The following is a 22,410-nucleotide window of genomic DNA, read 5'->3' as shown; positions in this document are numbered from 1 at the left end:
TATTTGTTGTCAGTATATTTATGCTTCTAAATATTTTGGTACTTGGTTCAATTATCCAGATATGTCTTCGGTAAGCCATCCGACTACCAACATTCTGAAAAAATGCAAAGATAAAGACAGAGACAGGCCGCCTAGGTCCAAAGCTGGTTACAAGTGGCGTTCCCCAGGGCTCAGTCCTAGGACCCCTCCTGTTCATCATATACTTCTCAGAGGTACAGGCAAGCATAGGAGGACTATGGCTGAACAGGTTCACAGACAACTGCAAACTAGGGGCTATAATTGACTCTCCAGCTACACAGACATCCTCCAAAAGGGTCTCACTGAGATGGATACCTGGTGTCAAAATCATGGCCTTAAGCTAAATGCTAAAAAGTGCATAGTCATCCCCTTTGGAAAAAACAAAGTACCCACAAACTACCACATAGGTGGTAGTCCCATAAATACAGAAGACATAATAAGGGATCTGGGGACCCAAGTAGATAGTAATCTCTCCTTAGATAATCACATTGCCAAAGTGGTTAGAAAATCCTTCTATGTGGCCCACCTAATCATAAAAGGGTTTGCATCCAGATCAAAAGAGGTCATTGGGCCCCTCTACTCATCACTCATCAAACCCATCATAGAGTACAATGCCCCATTGGGGATGTACCTTACAAGACACCTGCAATAGCTGGAAAGACCACAGTAGTACCTCACCAAGAGGATCACTGGCCTCAAACAGATGCCCTATGCAACTCGACTGAAGACACTCTAGCTGTACTTGGTTGCATACCGCCTACTCAGAGGTGATCTCTTCTTGACATACAAGGCCATGTCCAACCCAGAATTGATGGACATGCTCCACCTAAAGAAAACCTTATCTCCTTGAGCCACATGCTCTAGGGATCTAAACCTCACTACAACAAGAAATAGGACATGCTGGGGGGATAGATTCCTGTTCCAGGGACTTCCCATGCTTTGGAACAAGATTCCAATCTATAGTAGGCAGACTCCTCGCTAACACTCTTTAAGAGAAACCTTGATGAGTGGATGGGAAACAGAAAGTTTACCCTGGGATCACTTCAGTGGCTTTGCTGGACAGAGGCACAGGGAACTAATCTAAGGTGGAGGTGAAAGCCAACACATTCTGGCTAGGCTTATAAATGCCTTCGGGCACATAACCTAGTACCTACCTATGAACCTATTTACCCAATTACAAAGTTGCTTGTATTTGCATTTCTCTGCAGTGAACATCACTTGCCAACTTTCTGCTCAGTTGCCAACCTTTCTGAATGCTTTGTTAGACTATTTCCCATCTCATCAACAACTGCTGCACCTATCTTTCTGCAATTAATGAAAATGTTTATCTTACTCTCTGTCCCTCAAATATGGATGAAACAAACACTGAAAAAGGTTAGCACTGGACCCAGGATCACATTAATGGAACTCCACTTATCACTCTCCTTATTCATGAGAATTGTCAGTGCTCTACTCGTCGCCCATTTGGTAGCCCTGTTCATCAGTCTTGGATCTACCCAGTCCACTGTAGTTTATGGGTCTATATTATAATCTCGAATGTTTAAAACTTTGAATCACTAAAGATTGAACTTTAGTGATCGAAGTCTTAAACCATCGAAACCAAAAAAAAAGAAAATAGTGTAAATATACCAATTCCGAGAATGCACTACATTGAAGTAAATGGAAATCTCCCCCTACGGAGATTTTCCATTTAAACATTCGATGTAGTGCACTTTTGGTATTCTCGTGTTGACAATATCATATCTGATATTGTCAAACTTCGAGATTTTAATATAGACCCATAGTATACATAGCAGCCACAAGTGCAGGACCCATCCAAATCTCATAGTGAAGTACAGTTAAACCTTCTTTGCAAGTAATCCACTGCTAATTCTTCATAAGGCAATTGGATAGCTTTTTTTTTTCTAATGGCACCTTTTGGCTATGAAATCCTGATAGTGCTTTTTATCCCCCCCCCCCCTAAGATTATTGTCCTCTCATCTTTTACATTATACTCTCATAAGTCCACAGTTCCCAAGATTTGTCCATTTTTCTCTACATGGATACTGCTCTTTCTGACTTCCAGTCCTCAGACTGGTTAGTCTTCACCAATGCTCAGTTGAAGATGTGTATCACAGGGTCTGGCAGCACACTGCTCAGATTATTGATGAGCCAAGGAAACAACCCATGTTGTCCCAGTGTTTCATCCACTCTCACTGTAGTCAGTTTGCTTTTATTTTCCTTCATCTAGAACTTGCAGTTTCTCCATTGTTCTCCCATATTTGCTCTAGCATTATTCTAGCATGCCATTCTGTATTGGTTTTCCTTTTTACAGAAAGAGATGGAGGTATTCTTTCAGGGAAGCCATTACCCTTTCTACCTAAAGTATCTCTGTTCCTGTCCTTTGTTTTCTGTACTCTAATCTCCAATATGACACTTTTTTTTTTCTTAAAACTAAAAAAACATTGACTGCTATTGCTTTTTTTCTGTATTCTGTCATCTCGCTCCCATTTCTTTTCACCCTTGCTGGGGTTGCCTCCATCCTTCTCCTCCTTTCTGCTATTCACATATAAAAGGCTTTGCTTGCCTTCTTAACTTCTAACCCACTACCTTTGGACTTGAAACTCTTCTGCCTACATCCTGTTCTACTATACCTCTTCTTGCCTCCTCACATAAGTCTCCTAAAGGTCCACATATTCCCCCATCTTTTTTGGCTGTCTCCTCTTATTCCCTTGCTTGCCTCAGTCTCAAACCCTTGTCCATATTTGTGAGTATTGTCTATCCCTGGACATTTTTATACTTTTCTTTTTTTTTTTTTTGCTCCTTAACTTTACTTCTAGAACCCCAAAGTCATCAGTTTCCCTTTCTGAAGCTCAAAATAATCTACTTCAGTAAATTTATAGATCATTACATTTATTTTTGCATGGACAGCCTTCCCACTACTTTAAACAACACAGTGTCATGATACAGATTAGAAAACTGCACTTTCACCCCACTATCCTTGAACTGCCCCTCTGGTTATGAGTACATGTGTGATTCTGTCCTTTCTTATACGTTGCTGCATGAGCTACAACAGTCAGCCATCACTACTTCTCAGTTTTTGAGCTCAGAGTCTCCCAGTCTGCTCCTGAAAAATACGGATCTCCTTGACCTTTTGCATTACTACTTTATACTCTCTCTGTTTTTCATTCTGCTCCCTTAATGCATCTGATCGATCTGCAGTGCCCCTTGTTTCCTCATCATAGCTGCTAGGATATTTAGCATAGTTTTTCACCCCTTGTCTCCCTAATACCCTTCATCAGATGGTGTTCCTCCTCCTCTGTAGTCTCACTTTTGATGACTGCCTTCATCCAGAGAGCTACTGCAAATCTGCCCTTCCCCTTCTCTGTCAGTCTTGCATCCACTTCCATGTCCTAACTCCTTTTATGAACTGCCCATGTTTTTTTGACCAGCATTCTCTGCTCTCTACACCTGCATCACTGCTTTGAGAATGCTTATCTTCCTACCCAGCCTCCTTAATTTAAGAAAACTAATACTGCCCATTCATTGTTTCTGTGGTTTCACTCCACTTCCAACTTTAATGGTCTGATAGCTAACATGAACATTTTTAGTGCGGCTTTGAGCCCTGCTGTCCCTTGTGGTCCAAGATAAACCCTGTCCCCGACATAACGGATAATCTTTCTGCAGATCTTTCTCCATCCTCCTGCCCGTTGTAGGCCATTTTCTCTTGTACACTGCTATAGCAAGTAATTTTACCCCTCAATAATTTAATTCATCAGCATGCTTGATGCTGATACAACATCTCAGAAAGGTACAACTGACAAAGTGTCCTTTCATCTGTATGACAGCTCCATGGGCCTGCGTCTTACCATCAATTCCTGTCTGCTCTGACATATAGTTGGTTGCTATTTACACCACAACAGGCACCCCCCCACCACCAGAGATGCTCTCTCTCAGTAGTATGAGACCCAGTGATAAGAGTCTTGACAGTCTGAAAAATAAACTCTGATTCAGTCTGAACAGTTTGCTTACAACTATACCCCCTGAGATCAGAGTGCTGCTATATACTAACTACATCATTACTGTTCCTTTCAAAAGGGGAAGGAGTCCTCAGATACTAAAATGTCAGAATTACCAATTCACCTACAGTATATGCGCTTTGTTGTTGTTTTAAGGACCAGGATTAATGAACTCAGACATTCAGAAGTCACCCCTTAATTACAATGCAGGTCACCTCCTCCCATGCCTTGCCAGGTTTTGCCCCAAAACTTATTTCACGGTAGTTGATTTATTCCATTTCTTTCATCATAACTCTAACTCTATGGTGATTGAATGTTTTTCCACCAGAACACTTTTCTTCGGCACTACAGTGGTTATTATTTCCCTTACTTCCTGGCACATGGTGGTTCCCCTCATTTTGTGTCATTTCTTCCTCTAGTCCCAACACTCTCAAACCATTTCCTTGTCTTAACTTGTTGTCAGCCACCCTGTTCAGCAAGAAATCCCATCCAATGTGGCTTTACACTTGTCTTATAAAACCTACTTGCATTTTTCCCCATATGGCCTCAATGAACACAAAATTCTTGTCTCCATAGTGTTGTATCCTGCATGGATACCTTTGGCTGTGTCACTATCATTTTCAGTGCTGTCTGAATCTGTCTATCACTCACTCCCTTGTCCACTCCTATGTGTCATTATTAACCAATTTCTCACTTTACCCTACTCTGTCCTACTACCTTTGCTTGTATTCCTCTAGTAAACACTGTCTATGTCCCCTATCTTCTCCAGTTTTCCTTTTTCCATACTGTCCTGTCTGAAGGGGTTCCTATAAGTTCGTCAAAACTACAGCAGTTTGAACACCATATGTTCAAACTGTGTAGTTCGAAAACTGATTATTGCGAAGCCACGGAACACCGAATTCTTTCCCAGGGAAAGAATTCAGTGGGCCGTTTCTGTGGCTTTGCAGTTTTTAGCACTGTGGTGGAAAGTTAAAGGTCGGGTTCAGATAAGTGTGCGATTGTGCGGACGTTAGGTTTAGAGTGTGGGTTAGGTGAGTTAGGATTAGAGCGGGGTTGAGGTGGGTGTGCGATAGTGACAGACTTTAGGGTTAGGGTGGGATAGGTGAGTTAGGGTTAGAGCGCGGGTGAGGGGGGTGTGCAATAGTGACAGACCTTAGGGTTAGGGGGGATAGGTGAGTTAGGGTTAGGGTGCAGGTCAGGTAAGTGTGCGATAGTGACGGACCTTAGGGTTAGGGTTTGGGTTAAGGTAAGTGGATAGATAGTAGTGTATGTACAGTTTAGTGTAGGGCAAGATGTAGGATTTTAAGTGTATGTGTGTAGATTGTTGTTTTTTTGGTGTGCTTGTGTTGTGTGTCTGTTTCTTGGAACAGCGATTTTTTTCCCTGGGAAAAAATTTCTGTTCTATGCCTTCGATGGTTTTGCATTTCGAGGTTAGAAGTTAAAACATATGGTGTTCGAACTTCTGCCATTTTGTCGAAGTGATATAGACCCGTCTGAAGACCTCCTTTTGACTCCTTGCCATCTGTCCCACACTAGGATCTATATTATAGTATCGACATCTTAAAATGTTGAATCCCACTTGTTCGACTTGAAAATGTCGAACTCCAAGGTTCCCTAACATCCAAATCACTGATCTCTTTCCAACGGAAAGAAATCGGTTGACCGTTCTGTTACACCTGCCCTTTCCCTGACTGTAGTGCAGTCTTGGTTAGAATATTCAGTTAGGGGGGGCCCCCTCTATGTTGGGGGTTATGGGGGGGGCGAAGCCCCACACTTAAATATGTTTGTTGTTGTGTGGCGTTGGTGTTTGGCCAACCGATTTCTTTCCGTTGGAAAGAAATCAGTGATTTGGCCATTTGGGAACTTGAAGTTCGACATTTTCATATCAAACAAGTGAGATTCGACATTTTCAGATGTCGATATTATAATATAGACCGCCCACACTGTCCATTCTTGCTGACCCATTGACTTCCTTATGAAACTGCGATATTCTTCCCTGAAGCTGTTATGTTTTCAAATTGATAACACATCCTCTACTGCCCCAAAGATCCCAAAGCCAAACTACTATCCCATATCATGAGCACCACACCGACATTCTCTCTTCTTGTCTAATCTGTATTACTCTTTTCTGTGTGACCAGTTTATAACATCCATACATTTTCTGTGCCCAGACATTTAATAGGATGTATAGTAGAAAGTCAAGAGCACAGAAAGTTGACCAGCTAGCAGGAAAACAGATTCAGAGAGAATAGAGTGATTGTAGAGAAGTGTGATTTCAAAACTGTGCACTGAACAAAAGTGCAACTACAGAAGGGTGCATGGGGCAGAAGTGTGACTACAGAAGTGTGCACGGGCAGTAATGCTTCTCACAGGAGGCATCCTTCCTATATACAAAATCACCTAAATGAATTCATCTTTTTTATTTAATTTAATTTATTTTATTAATTAACTAGGTACGTGTATTTGTCCACAGGTCTGGGACCATTTTAAGTCATGCCCTGTGCTATGAGGCAGAAAAACAAAAAATTCAAAAGATGTACAATACAATCAGGTAAAGTAAAGATATTTACAGCTATTAAAAGGCATTAGTAATACTGCTGTGGAGTAGAATGCAGGTAGCAAACCAACCTGGATAACAATAAGATACCAATTTTATACACAAGTATGCAAGTTGATATAACACAAAAGAAGTCAGTGAAAATCATTCATTCATTCATTGCCATTTTATACAGCAGAATACATATCTGAAATAATATAATGGTATTCAAAGATTCAGGCATACAAATATTGTTATAAAAGTAAGATATAGAAAAAAACGCAATGAGGTGGGTGTAAATAAAATATCAGAAGGAGAAAGAAGCAAGAGACAGGTTTGAATAAATATGAGAGGCAGAGTACAGTGATATATTTAGCCTGATTTATGAAGCTGTGATTTAGAGGGCGTTTGTATTAGATGGGTTTATGTGGTCTTTGGAGAAGACTGAATTATCCATGGTCCTTGAAACAAGTGCAAGAAGAGACCTTTAAGTGGTCTATTAACTTTACTCTGAATGTGGAGTATTTTTTTCCTTTGGTAGAGGTACCAGTTAGCATGAATTCATTTTGTAAAGGTTTTCTCCCCAGTTTACAAGCTGAAACACTTTTTAGTAATAAACATTAAGTAATGTTACTTTGTGAATCAGAGAAGGTTCCTAATATTGATTGAATACCTGTCTTTGTTCAGCAGTAACTATAATGTAAATTACTTTGAGGAAGATAAACTAAAAATGTCTAAAGCTGTAATAGGTAACCACCTCTTATAATGCAATGATATTCAGAGTGATGAGCCAGTGCTGAAAATGTACACATATTGTTAATTTTAGTTTGTAGAACTTTAGTGTTTTGATTATATTTGTAGCCAGTAATTGGCAAGATGCATTCCACTTCTGGTATGTTTTCTGAAATCATGAGAAAGAGGATTAAAATCTGTAAAGCAGAGTTTTCAGTTATGCTGCTAAACTTGTCAGCCATAAGCTACACTTGCCCTTTTTTTGGAACATTTTTGATTGGCTTTTACAAAGCGAATTTAACATTAACCTTGCTGAGAAATAGCTTTACTCAGATCTTTCTGAAATGTCAGCCCATGTACGTGTTCATTTATTTCCCAAAACTCATGGCCATAGTGTATCCTTATTAATTTATTTTTATTTCCTTGTTCATTAATCAGGTAAATTAATTGGTCTTCATAGAACCTTTTCAGGTACAACTAGGACAAGGGAAAAAATGTAAAATACATACCAAGTGACCAGTTAAAGCATCAACAAATAACACACTGTAGTCTTGATGCTTTCAAGACCCTGTTCAAATAATTGCGAATCATGTGTTTTGCTGTATAAAATGGCAATCAATAAAAGAATGATTTTCACTGACTTCTTTTATGTTATATCAACTTGCATACTCATGTATAAAATTGATAGCTTATTTCTATCCAGCTTGTTTTGCTACCTACATCCTTCTCTATGCAGTATTACTAATGGCTTTTAATAGCTATAACTAAGTAAGTGTATTTTCCACATTTTTTACTTTATTTTACATGATTGTAATAATTTGGTGCCAGGTTTGCCTATCTATGTGGAAGCTCACATATTTGTTTTGCGTAATTTATTTATTTAGTGTTGTTTGTTACCTCCATGCCTGTCAACCGTTAAGCATCCCCTTGATCAAGGCATAACCTCATCTCTTGAAGTGACTTGACGACTTGTATTATGACAATGTTTCCTGGTTATGTGTGCTCTGCCACATATGCTGACCTTGTAATACGACAGTGGCTGCCTGTACATGTGTGCTTCAGCCCAGGCTCTGACCTTGTATTACTACAGTGGCTTGTTATGCATGTGTGCTCCACCACATCTGCTGACCTTTTGTTAAGACAATGTCTGCTTGTGCATGTGTGATCCACCGTGTGCTGACCTTGTGTTATGACAATGGCTTTCTGTGTATGCATGTGCCACTACATCTGCTGACAGAAGCTATTGTCACCAGTTATGGCAGCCATGCGCATCATGCCAAGTCATTAAATTAGTGGTGCAAAAGGGTGGAAAATGCAACCCCTTCCCCCAGGCTGGGCTTTGCCCATCGTCTCTGTATGCATCATCAAACACTCATTCTCCTAGTCAGACTCGGGTTGCCTGGGGCTGTAGTCAAGCCTTTATTTATCTATGCCGACTGTGCAGGCTTGAAGTTTCTGCAGCACAAATGCACTGTTTACAGTGAAGCATCATACAGCACTGTTATCTTAATGGTCTGACAAGGGTCTGCAGGAAGATAATTTCAGTTTAGATGTATTTATTAATTTTTTCTACAGTTTCAAAGTGAGACATATACTTGCAAATTTTCATGAAATGTTCAGACCTGACTGATTTTGGACTCTTCACATGTCTTACTGTTTTACCTTACAATAGGGTCACTATATAGATGGGGTATACACTGGATTTGTTCTTCACCAGACAGGCTTTGCATGGTTTATGGTTATAAGCTAGTAGAGCAAAAATGAAGTGGTGATGCATTTTACACTGAATGATGAATACTTAAAACACGGTCACATTACTTCAAGGAAATGGAAATACATGCGTGAACTTGAATTCTCTTTTTTCCAAAAACTGTTTGAAGAGTATCAGTTGCAACACTTAACTTTCAACATAGTGTGTATTGATAGTTTTTGCTTCATTCTACTGACATAATCCCTTGGATATGTAGTTACCATCTTCTACAATTTTTTTTGCAGTTTTCATCATAGTTAAAATCTAGAATTTGAGAAAAGTTGCAGAAAACCTGGCTTACTCACCATGCTGAACCATTTTCCTACCGATGGAATAAGTTACAGATCAAATTACCTCCATGTATTGCCCTATACCATGCTCATACATTATGAAATCATTTATTCTTTGAAGCTATACCACTCTTTAAAAAATAGAACACATAGCCATTTCTATGGAAAAAAGTAGTTGCAACTGTATATTTAACTCTCTCTCTGTAGTTTTAGACTATGCTTATTGAAGTCACAAAACTGTTATTAAAGTTAAGATGAACTTTGTTGATTATTCTGAATTACTTGGAATTTTCATCTTATATTCTCCACTTTCCCCAAGGAAAAAGATTTCTATGCATTAAGTCTCTTTATGTAAACTCTGTCATATAATTTATTTGTAATACATCGACTGTGAAGACAGTGTTCCAGAACAAGCTGCAACACTCTAAAGCGGGATCTTATTAAGGGTATATAAAGAACATTATCTGTGGGTGATGTCGCCCTTTCCACCCTATTATTCTCATACAAGCCCTCAGTATTGATTGCTTAGGCTAGTATCATTCCCTAGTCTTATACCATTTTCATAGTGCCTTCGAACTGGAAAAAGATGTCATTTTCTTTGGTAGTGAAGTTAACTATTCAGAGTAAAATGTTTTTTTCAAACTATTTTAGATTAAGACTCAAAGGAAACTTCCTTTCAATGTAAGTGGCATTATAATTACTAATGTAAGTAAGAAAAAATGTTACCTAACACAATCGTCGGAGGAGCTTCCACACAAGCATATTTAATTATAATGATTGAAACAATTATTTGCAGACGTTCTGGATGAGTTGTGAAAGATAATCTGCCATAGCTTATATGAGTACTGAAGGCTTGAGAACATGCTGGCATGACCGGCTATGTTTTATTTTATTATTTAATAATCAGCACTCAGAAATCCTTAGCTCCTTCAGATCCAGGCTTTGCTGTTTAGTGCCTACATTAGAATGTGCTGTGACATCTACATGACAAATGCAGAAGGGACTGTCAGTGTTTAAATTCTTGTCATTTTCTTTACAGGTCAACGGAATAGAGGGTGAGGTAGAATATGAAGAAATTACGCTTGAGAGGGTAAGTTATCATTGATTTCCATGTCAGTTTGCCTATGTAATTCTATATATTTTTTTTATTTACTCAGCAGTTTCACAGCAAAAGTGCAAGATAATCAACAACATCAACAAAAAAAGATATATTGTGCCTCCACCTTTTTTTGCCGTCGCACTGTTTTTGGTTCAGTAATATAGTGGTTGTTGATGTGATAGAATCATTTGCAGGGAGATCTGTGTTGCACGCTGTTAAGTACATAAACATATTAATCATATACGCCATACAGTGTAACACTGTTCCTCTTATACTAAATATACACATGCTTTTTAAAAGTAAATCATTTTGTTTAAATTAATCTGCATATGCTGCCTAGTGACAGCCCTATGTTTTGTACTGATACATGCCTACCTGTTGTTGTAATATGCCATGCATACTGAAACACCATTTCTTATTTTAAAACATGAGCTCTGTCAAATGAAACGTTTATAGTGATTAATTACTGAAGATTCCTTGTGTGTTACCAATATAAAATTAATATTGAATTTTGCTAAAATTCATACATTGTATGCTGGGGTATGCAAACACTGTTGACAGTATATATTTTACCTACAGAAATTTGTAGAATGCCATTCGAAAGATTTTAAAAGCTGAAACAAATATTCTTCTATTGGAAATTAGTTACACGTTAGTGAAATGAGAAAAGAATACGTTTAACTGGTGGGTTACCCACTAGCCATTCAATTCACTCTATTTTTTAAACTATCTAAAATTAAATATATACATATACGTTCTATTAAGACTGAGCTTGACTTCAGAAATATCAGTGACTGCAGACATGGCAGGCACTGCACTGTTTGATGTTATGCTGAACATATCAAGCTACCGTTGTCACATTTGTCTATTAAATTTGAAGTTCAAGAATTGCATAGTGTGGTGATATTTGTGATCATCACTATTTCCAAAGTAAAATATTATTTTCACACCCTGTTTCACATTTAACATTTAGAATAAATTAAAAAAATGACAACCTGGAATAGTGAACTGCATACAGCTTATAGATTTTTGCCAGCTTCCAGAAATTGCTACTCCTGCTCTAATAATTTTTTGAGAGATTCTGAAAATATAATATAGCAAGCTCTGTGCTTTTTTAAGGTATGAATTTTTCTTTTTTTTTCCCTAACTCTTATAATAATTATCATGGCTTAAGTGATCTATTGTCTCGGTTCTCAAAAATAAAATTGAGAAAATTGCATTTGATAAGTGTTAAGCTTATTAATATAAGCTTATCCAGTTTGTTTTGCATTTATGCAGATCACATATTTAAAGTTGCAATTATATATGCCTTTCTTTCCGAAATTGTTAGGAATCATATGCACTACATTAAGCATAACGGCAACTACAAATCAACAGAAGGAATAACAGTTTTTACTGCACTAGAAAAGAAAAAAGCATATTATTTTGATGTGTGTGAACAAGCCAAAAGGAAAACAAAAAACAGGGACATTTCAAAGTTAGGCTGAGAAAATCTATTGCAGTTTATTAATAATAATTAAAGCATTTATTGACAAACTATAGTTTTGGAAGAATGAAATACATTATCTCTAGCTGTCCTTTCTCATTATCTGTTCAAAATCCCCTATCTTGAATCAATACTATACTTTCCACTATCCCCTTCTCTTATACAACAACTCCACTCATCTCTGTAATACTTCCTTTCCACCTCATGATATCCACACCTACCATGACTTTCATACAACTCCTCATTTTACACCCTCCTCTTCTCTTAGCTCCCTGAACATCCTTCCAGCATAATATCTTTTTAAAAGATATCCCTCAGCAATGTACTAACCCAGATACCTGTTCATCATTCATAGCCCAGACACTCGCAACAAGGGTAGAGATAGTAATGTCTCCCAGCGTGGTCTAAATTATTATATCATTATTCTTAAGTTACCACAAAAAATAAAATCAAAATAAAATGGATTTTCCCTGAAGCACCTCATCCTTCTTCACTTAAAACTAAGTGAGGATCATCCATCCCATCCTTGGAACAATACATCATCATCGTCACATCAACAAACAACTTCCACACCCCTAACAAGTGCTATCAACTAAATACATTCCTATATGCTATTTGTTTTGCCTTATGAACACAGCTATGTACTTTACATAAGTCTGTGAAGCAATGTTAGATAATATGTTTATATTGTGTGCATTAGGAATACAGTGCTGTATCTTGTAAATTTATCTGTTTAGCAATTGTTTAAGTGGAGCTTTTCTCCCCGGGCCTGCACTGAAAATGGACTTGTGTCCAGTCGGACTTTCCCGGTCATCAAATGTAAAATAAAATAAAAAAAAAATAAATAAAAATAAATAAAAAATAAAATAACACAGAAATCTTCATTTCATCCCTCGAACGTAACACTCATTTATCATAATGCATAATAGATATCTATTTTCTGTCAGGCAACAATGCCAATATGTTAGAAAAATTATTTTCCTGGTTTTCATCTAACATTCTACAATAAAAAAGATTATTCTTAGTGATTTCATCAACTGGCTCTAAGTCTCAGCAAACAGCCCTTCCAATGTTATCAATTTATGTGGCCTAACACAACTTACTTCCAAACACACTCATATGAACAAAAACAGTGACAAATCCAGACCCATTGACTGGATCCTTAACTGTTCTAAAAATACAGCTGGCTCCTCAAGAGCCCTAACTGACCATCAGTGCCCACCTTCCTATATTTGTTATCAGAAAGCATATAAACATACAGAAACACCACACTAAACCAGTTCATGATTGATCAGACTTTCATGCAGACAGCCTGATCTTCTACTTAAAAAAGATGATCTGGAATAATCTCAGACATCTCCCCCTGGATGTAGCTGCATCTGAGTTCAATAGTATTTTCTTAAAATGTTCTAAATTAACTTTCCAGTTTGAGAATGAAATGAGTAAAAGCTAACCCTGCCACCTGGCTACAATAACCACTGAAGGGCTCATGAAACAAAGGTAAGCTTGGCAGGTCTTGTCCAGTAATAAAACCCAATCAAATATCACCAACTTTTAAGGCATCTCAGGAACTGTGTAAAGTATTACATACAATTAGACAAAAAGCGATTATGTCAGCCTCTAAACATCTCACTTCTACAACCCAATAAGCTTCTGGTCCACTGCTCTCCACCTACTAAATTCTGGCCTTACCACTCAGCCCTCTCATACAATATGTAATCAAATTGTCTCAGACAACACTAGTAATGTATTTACTATCACTTCATTAATTCCATTTCCTCCCTGTAAGCTCAGACACAAGATTCTTTCTCTCACCTCTTCTCTTATCAACCTGTCCCTACAAGCTACCATTAAGTGATAACTTCTCAAGTTAAAGCCTACCTTCCTAACCTACCTGCCAAATATATTAAAATCACTGCTGAAGCAGTTGCCTATCTTGTATCAGTTTTAATAAACCACTGTGCCCCTGCCTCCTGCCTAGCAGTCCTACCATGTAGTTAACATCACTGGCCTTCTTTAGGACTTTGAAGGGTCCCTCACAAGCTACCTGCAGCTTATTGTTTCTGACAGGAATGAGAACAATAACCTGCTTTCCCACAGCTTAATCTCAGGCTTAAGCATTCCTGCCATACCAGACCATTTTCCTGCTGTTAGGCTCCAGACAGGTTTTCCTGAGCCAAGCCAACAAGCTGTCTAAGCCTTGTCCTAAGGCTTAGGACATATGCTACAACAGACTCCTTGTGGGATTCACACACACTCTTTCACTCATAATGAATCAAATCTAAAGACCCCCTCACCCTATGCCCATAGAGCAACTCAAAGGGTGAAAACTGTGGGTTCCTGTGGTACCTTTCTTAAGAAAACAGTAGATGGGGCAAATAATGTTGTCCCACTCTCTCAAACTGGTCTGAAAATGCCCATAGCATGGTCTTTAGCTTGCAGTTTAATCTCTAAACAAGACCATTAGTTTAGTGGTGGTAGGGGGGTGGTCTTTAGGTGCTTCACCCCCCAGAGTTCCCACAGACAAGCCAGCAGGTCTGACATGAAATTTGCACCTCTGTCAGTCAGTATTTCTCTCGGGAAACCTACCCTGTTGAAAATCTCTAGCAAAGCATTTACCACATTCTCTGCCTTGATGGAGGACAGAGCCACCACCTCAGTGTATCTAGTACCATAATCTACTACCACTAGGATATATTTCTTCCTTGTGGAACATGGAGTATTTTGAGGCCCCACAATATCCATAGCTACCCTCTGAAATGGCTCCTCAATCACAGGCAAAGGCATCAAAGGAGCCTTGACCTTGTCTCCTGCCATGTCTACTTTTTTTGCACTGCTCACAGGTCCTGCATTACCCTGTTACATCTCTTGCAATCCCAGGCCAATAACAATTCTGTATAATATGTCTCTTTGTATGTTTTATTCCCATATGACCTGCAAAATAAATGTCATGGGCTATGAATAGAAGTGTGAGATGGCAGGCTCTGGGCACTACCAACTGCTGTATTACCTCACCCTCTAGCCCACCCTCAGGGTCTATTCATTATACAGTAGCCATTTGTTCCCATGTACAGACTCCCCTTTTCCTTGAGAATCAGATGCCTCCCTAGCTACCTTCCTCAAGCCTCTTAGTGTAGGGTCTGAGAGCTGGATCTATCTCAACTCTATCTTTGTGACCCTTCCCAGCTCCGTTTCCACAGGAAGCCTGGTACCATCTGACAGTGGTGCCTCACTGTCAGCCTGAGTACTACCACTCATCTTTGCACTTGCAGTCACTCTGTCCAAGGGAACATCAGTACCTATCAGCAGCTGTGGCTCACCATCAGACTCACTGCTACAGGGTAGCTCCCTCCCTGAAATAGCCACCTCACCAGAACTGACTTCAGGTAAGGGGTCTGTGTAGGTCCTCCATAGGCTACTAGCCCCACATTCCTGTCTCCAAGCCTGACTGCCCATAACTGCAGGCACACAGGGTACTGCATTATCCAAACCATTCCCTATTAGGACATTGGCAGGGATATCCTCAAACACACCTATTTGCTTGCTTCCTTTTCCACCCTCTCAGTCAAGGTGAACACTGGCCAAAGGCATTTGGAATAGGGTCCCTCCTAAAGCTCTGACTGGAGTGGACTGTCCAAGCAAGTACTGCTCCTCTTTATCCACTGCAGGCTTCACAATGCTTATGTCAGAGGCTGTGCCTCTTTTAGAGGTGGCTTGTTTTCCATCCACTAAGATAAGATAGGAACTCTGGTGATTGTCTGGTACTCCTGTTGACTCCAGACAAGTTACCACTGGCATACTGTTATTCCCACTTGCTGGCTGTCCCACTTTTTGTTCCCCACCTTGCTTCAGTGGACATAGGTATGCTGAACCTAAACCTTGATCATGGCCATGTACCTGAAATAGTGGCTTACCCTGTCACTGATGGACTGTGTTGGGGTGGTTTAGGCTATCCGCAATGGGTTCTCTTATATCCATGTGCAGCACTGGGTATTCCCTTCTTGTGCAGTGATGCCCTACTTGCTAAGTAGATCCCCTTTTTTCCCAGCTCCTCTGCAGATTTACACTCTCAGTCTGCCAACCAGATTCTCATGTCCTCGGGCAAAGTGCTAAGGGCTTATTCCCTCAACAAAATGTCTGGCAGCCATTTAAAAGTGGTGACCTGACACCCACTCACCCACCTATGAAAATAAGTGCTTAGCTCAGCAATATAATTGCATACACTTTTATCTGCCTCACGTCTACGCTCACAATTTTTTTTTTTTCTATAAACTTCAGGCGTTAATTTAAAACATTCCAATAAACATTGTTTAACATTATCATAATTTAAACAGTCAGTATCAGACAATTTAGAAGCAGCAGTTACAACTTCACAGTGGAGTAAGGGGGTCAGGAACCATACCCAGAGCCCTTGGTCAACATCATATTGTCTACATACTCTTTCAAATATATGGATAAAACTATCAAAATTATCACCTTCTGTATACTGTGGAAAAAATATACTGACCTTTGTTGCTTCTGGGGTTCGGTTATTCCCTTCCACATTAACTCCATGTTCCCAAAGAGTCAGCATGTCCCTCTCATGTTGACACTGCTTTTCATTCCTTCAGCCTCCAAAAGCTGTACTCTCTCATTTTTTTTGACCTCCAAATGCCCCAATCTCTCTGCCAAGTCTAATTCCATAGGTTTTGCTTCCATTTCAAGTCTCTTTAATTCCAGATGAGTTTTTAAACCCTCTGAGGAAAAGGTGAACTCTCAAGTTTCTTTCCTCTTTAGTCAGGTTGGCATGCAACATTCCTTTGGATTTGCACACCTTAGCCAACTGGTTTACTATCAGCTTGCCCTAATCCAATACTGACATCTTTGCCTGCTTTCCATGACTAAACTAAACTAACAAAAATAAATAAAACTGTTGTGGAAAATGAATTGAGAGTACACACACCTTTGGTGACAACTGCTTACAGGCTAAAGAAGTTCAGTTAGTATCCACACCACTATTCACCAATATGTGACATCCCTCCTCTTGGCCAGTGATCAAGGAGCCTCAGTCCTCGCCACTGACACTGGTGGAGAAAGTTCACTTAGAAAAAAATAAACACACATAGTATTTTCACATGCAGCTCTCTGCACCAAGTACAATTACTCTTAAGAGCACACAGGGAATGCACACTCCAGTCCTGGGGCTGGGATTTCTCTTCAGGCCCCAAATAAGACTCCCCACTGACACAGCTATAGAGTTGAGTCCTTAGCTGAGTGTTCCAAGCCAAGTCCTCCACCACCCTCTCTGTGAAATCAGTGGTCTCAGTGCCCCTGTTCAGTTCAAAGTAGCTGACATAAACACTCTCTTTGAGATCTGTTTTTTATACACATGCACGCACACACACACACACACACACACACACACACACACACACACACACACACACACACACACACACACACACACACACACACACACACACACACACACACACCTAGGAAAGGCTGGTGCAGCTTCCCCACTTTGCCGCCTTCACCCATACTATAAGGTAGATGCACTGCAACCAGAACACCCAAAGCCAACTACTCTAAGGCTCTTACCACGGTATCCAATTACTCTTAGTAAAATTAATATTTATATAAATGGTAGCATTTCCAAGCAGCAAGACTTTCAGGGGTGTAAATCTACACTACCACTAAATAAATGCAAGTACTCTCAAAAGCTAAAATATTTTTAAAAGACCAGTCACAATGAAAGGTTTAAATATATTTAACAATAAAAATCAATACCCAAAGGCTGAAGGTAGCTGGAATGATAATAAATAATCGACAACACATATAAAATCCAGTAACCTTCCTACTGTGTATTTAAAGTCAGTCATATATAAAATATATATAAAACATATATAATGTAAGGGACATCGTACATAAGCATAATTACTCATAATAATATTTAAACTAATGATAATATTTCTATGTAAGGAAGATGAACCTCAGAGAATGAATAAGGGACCATCTATTGCATTTTTAAAATCTAAGAAAATGAAATCATTTTAAGTTTAAATATTATCATGTTTAAATATTATTATGAGTAATACATGCTTATATATGCTGTCCCTTGCATTATATATGTTATATATATATATTTTATATATAGCTATATATATATATATATATATATATATATATATATATATATATATAGAAAGATTTATTGATATTTAACAATAAATAAAAAAAAAACATGAAAATACTGAATCTATTTAGATGAAGTGGATGAGTGTCTCTTGTCAGGTCTAATAAAATGCATTTATCACATCTTTCAATAGGGACTGAACCAGGATTTGGCACAGTTGTAACAACACACACATAGAACTGCTGCTAGTCTTAATAACACACAATGGTAGCTCTCGTCAATTCTAATACTTCCACCCTTCCTGCAGAAAGGCTTTTCACAGACATTGCATCTCTGGCTACATTCAGACCTGTGAGACAAAATCATTATGGCCTAAATAAAGTCATTTAATTTCAGGCTATTTTTTTTTTTTAAGGTTATTAGATTGTGGCTGATCTAGCTTCCAGCATATAAAATTATAATATAAAATATTAATATTTTATAAGTTATACTACTGCTATATATATTTCTTTTCTTTTTTCAAGGACCAATACACTAATACACTTTTAACACAAGTAACTTTAAAAAAAAGCATTTTAACTCAAGCATCTGTACAAACAAATTTTTTATATTTTTTAGCAGCTATTTTTTTATATGCCCAGCTTGCTATGCTGACATATATGCACTACCCACTACCCCTACCCCCCTCCTCACTAGGCACTTCCTCACATTATATATATATATATATATATATATATATATATATATATATATATGTACTCCACAAAATAGAAAAGTCAAATTAGGACATTAATGTCACTGACCTACTGTGATATGTTTGTCCTCTAAAAAAATATTATTTAGAAATAGTCTTTGGATGCATCATGATCTGTCCCTTAAAGAGTTATCATGGTTATAACTACCACATCAGTTAACCTAACTCATAATTCATAGCATCATTTGTAACCCAAAGTATTGCCTATCACTGTGCAATCTCATTCAGTCCTGTACTCATATCAGATTATGTTCTTCATACAAACTCTTCCTTACTTACCACCAAATCCAGCGGTAGTGCTGGCAACTTTTTTCAACCAATGTCCCACTACTCCACTTCTCTTGTCTCTTTTTTTACTCTTTCTTCTACCTAACCCTGTCTTTCTTTCTCCTTGCCATCTCCTCTCTACTATAAGTCCCCCTTTATTTCCTCTTTTATTAACAATTTTACACTTTTCATGTCTTGTCTTCTCATCACTTGAGATACAAATCACAATACTAAAAAAAAAGAGTAAAATCACATATTCATTTCATATATCTGAAAATTATTCTATTTAATTACATAAATTATTATATACTAAATGTGATGTACTTGCTTGATGTGCTTTATGGGATATCAGGTAATCAAATGAAATACAAAAATAAAATAAATAAATTTTTACTACCAATCAATCAAGGCCTCATTTTATGGTTTCTACCATATCTCTTCATTTGTACAGTTTCTTTTGTTTCTGTGATTTCCTGGTGAAATATATACAACAAGGACCGATGCTGATTTAACTTCTGTTATTTGTAGCAAGTGGTTTGTAGTTTGTAGAATATCAAATTATAGTATATGTTTGGGGAGGTCAGCAGTGGAAAGCTGCTTCCTCCTAGATAGTGGGTGATTACATACAGCTGGGAAACCTGTCCATTTTCATAGCCCACTATTACTGATACTATTAACATTGTGCAGATGCATTTCTGTGTGACTAAATCGGCAGGGTAAATATACAACTTATTGACTTTGAGCACATTGACAGACACCATCAGTAAGAGTAACAAACTTTTCCTTAAACTATGGGAGGGCATAGAAATGGTAACTGAATAGGTGGGGGTGTGTGGTTTTTCTCTTCAGTGGAAGAGCTGGGGGAGAGTTGTAGATCTAACTAATAGGATGACTGTTTACAATGTAAAATTTTGCTCTTTACTTGAAGAGCTGAGGGTGGTTGGGCACTGGTTGTACCAGCCCAGGGCTTTGGTTGAACCAGCTATATTTCTGTTAAAGGAGATCTGGCAGCTGGTGTATAGGTTTAAAGCACTTACTTGATAATAATGAAGGTTCAGGGTTTGACTCTGAGACAAGTCACTTAGACAGTGGCCATAACAAGGGTATTTTACACACACAAACTCTCTCTCTCTCACACACACACACACACACACACACACACACACACACACACACACACACACACACACACACACACACACACACACACACACACCTCTGTTTCCTGCTGAAGTGGACACACATACTCTGCTCTTCCAATAAATATGAACGTTCTATGTCAAATTTCCATCAGTTTACATTGTTCTAACAGTAAGGTTTCTGGGGCTTGCTGTTCAAAGTCTCCAACTAGGTCTTTAAGCCTTGCTGTACTTATGGAAGATTTTTTTAGCCCCCTCTAGGTGATAAGGTCAGCAGATGTTGATGGTGCAAGGCAGTACTGGCATTCAAAAACGACTACTGATACTGCATTTTTTTCTTGATCCTCAACTTTAAGAACTTGTTTTGGCTGCTACTCAACTTTAAGTCAAGGGGGCAACAGACTAGGGATCTTTGCATGACCCCAGATAACCTAGATATGGTTCTGACAAAATTAATTTGTAAACTAAAGATTTTTGAAGTTTTGCCTAAACAACACAAGTAAAACCAAGAAGAATTTAATCCTGACTGGTCAGCTTATGTGGACAAACTTATCTGATACCTACATCTATTATCCTGTGAAGGTTCTTCAAATCAAATTGATATAAATCACGAACAAAGTGGAATGTTTAAAATTATGCAACTGCTTTTTGTAAAACAGCTTTGTTCTATACTCTGCACAATATTTTACATTTTAATATTGTCTGGTCAAAAAAGTGACTTTCCTAGCAACTATCTAACATCATCAGTTAAATATCTCTTGATAGAGTACAGCTGGAGAAATATATGAATTTTCTTACATAATGTAACTATCTATACCACTTCATTTTCAAAGTACATGTATTTATTTAGGTTGGCATCCATCAAACAAAGCTTTAGTTATAAACCCATTATTTATTAACAAATGGCCAGATGACCAATTCTGCAATTTATGAAAGTGTATGAAAGTTACTAGCTAAAACTATAAAGGCCATAGCCTTATCCACATTCTTACAAAATAAAAAATACAAGTATTTCTGACTGAAGTTCCATTTTTATAGTGAGTTTGCAAGAAAAACTGGCTAATAAAGATCCAGAACACAACATTGTGGTACCAGTTTTATTAGTTCAAAATGGTCCGATATGTACTTGGAATTCTTGGCCAAACATGACTAAATTAACTTTAGAACAATATTTCGGGGGAAAAAAATCATTGCATTATCATGATAATATATTTGTGAATGATGTTGTCCAAAGTTTTAGAAGTTAATGAACTACGCCATTCCTACCTTCCATTTTTCATTAACCTGATAGACCCGTTTCAGTACCTGCATGAGAGCAATCCTTGTTGAATCTCTTTTTTTTCACTCTACAAAATTATTTTTAAAAAATCAAACAAATGTGTCGTTTACTAAATGGTCATACATTTGCTGTACAAGCAATTTTTCCAAAATCGTAATAAATGGAGTTAATATTGTTATAGGTATGTCCTTTATATATCTTTCTTCATTTACTTATTTAAAATAAGGGGATGATTACCGACTTGTTTTAAGTCTTCAAGAAGCTCGCCTTTCAATATGGCAGAATTAAAAATATTAACAATTGGCCATAAGAAATCCACATCTTACGTAAGCAATCTTAAATTACTTTTGTCATTATGTACTAGCAGTCTTACCTTTCTTTTTAGAATGGCATCATGTACTCATGCATGCATTAATAAAGTAAAAAAAAAATCCAGTTCCCATCTCACTTTTATCTTAACTATTTTTGTGGAAATTTGAAACATATATAATATTAAAGTTATCAGCAGCAAGCTTATCTGAATCTAATAGCTTTTTTGTAACTTCTGGAATTTGTCTCATCTTCTGACCTAAGACTATCACTTATAGTCTTCTACAATCTGTTTCTTTAATCTCTACATTTTATTAATTTATTCAGTCAAGACAATGTTTTTTCTATATATAAAAGCAAGCTATATTCATTACATCAGTTTTAAATTTCTGCCAGGAGGCTTCGTTCGGTTGTTTCAGGTATTCTTTAAATGTCATCTTCTTTATGCACACCATTCTGTGCAATTCCATGGTGAACAAAGGAGAACTTACCTAGGATCTTTAAATGATCACTTATTCTAACACTTAAATTGGAAATATTTTAGCCTTTTTTTGTAACATCGCTGGTTGTATAGAACTAAAACCAATCCAGTTCTGCTGATCTTTCACAAATTAAACTCAAATTCATAGACTTACAGG

General features: G+C 37.8%; 1 protein-coding gene across 5 annotated transcripts in view; it reads left to right on the top strand.

Moving 5' to 3' along the window:
* The window catches only part of DLG4 (discs large MAGUK scaffold protein 4), a 2,742,131-nt gene that overhangs the window by 2,201,997 nt on the left and 517,724 nt on the right, over positions 1–22,410 (top strand). For all 5 annotated transcript variants that reach the window (XM_044076698.1, XM_044076697.1, XM_044076699.1 and 2 more), the window contains one exon: positions 10,364–10,414. In XM_044076698.1, the coding sequence (XP_043932633.1) occupies positions 10,364–10,414 (51 nt within the window). The remainder of the gene's footprint in view (positions 1–10,363; positions 10,415–22,410) is intronic.

Source organism: Protopterus annectens, chromosome 7.part0 (genome assembly GCF_019279795.1).
Source record: "Protopterus annectens isolate FY-2018-M chromosome 7.part0, PAN1.0, whole genome shotgun sequence".
NCBI lineage: Eukaryota > Metazoa > Chordata > Ceratodontiformes > Protopteridae > Protopterus > Protopterus annectens.
This window is presented reverse-complemented; position numbering and strand designations above follow the sequence as displayed.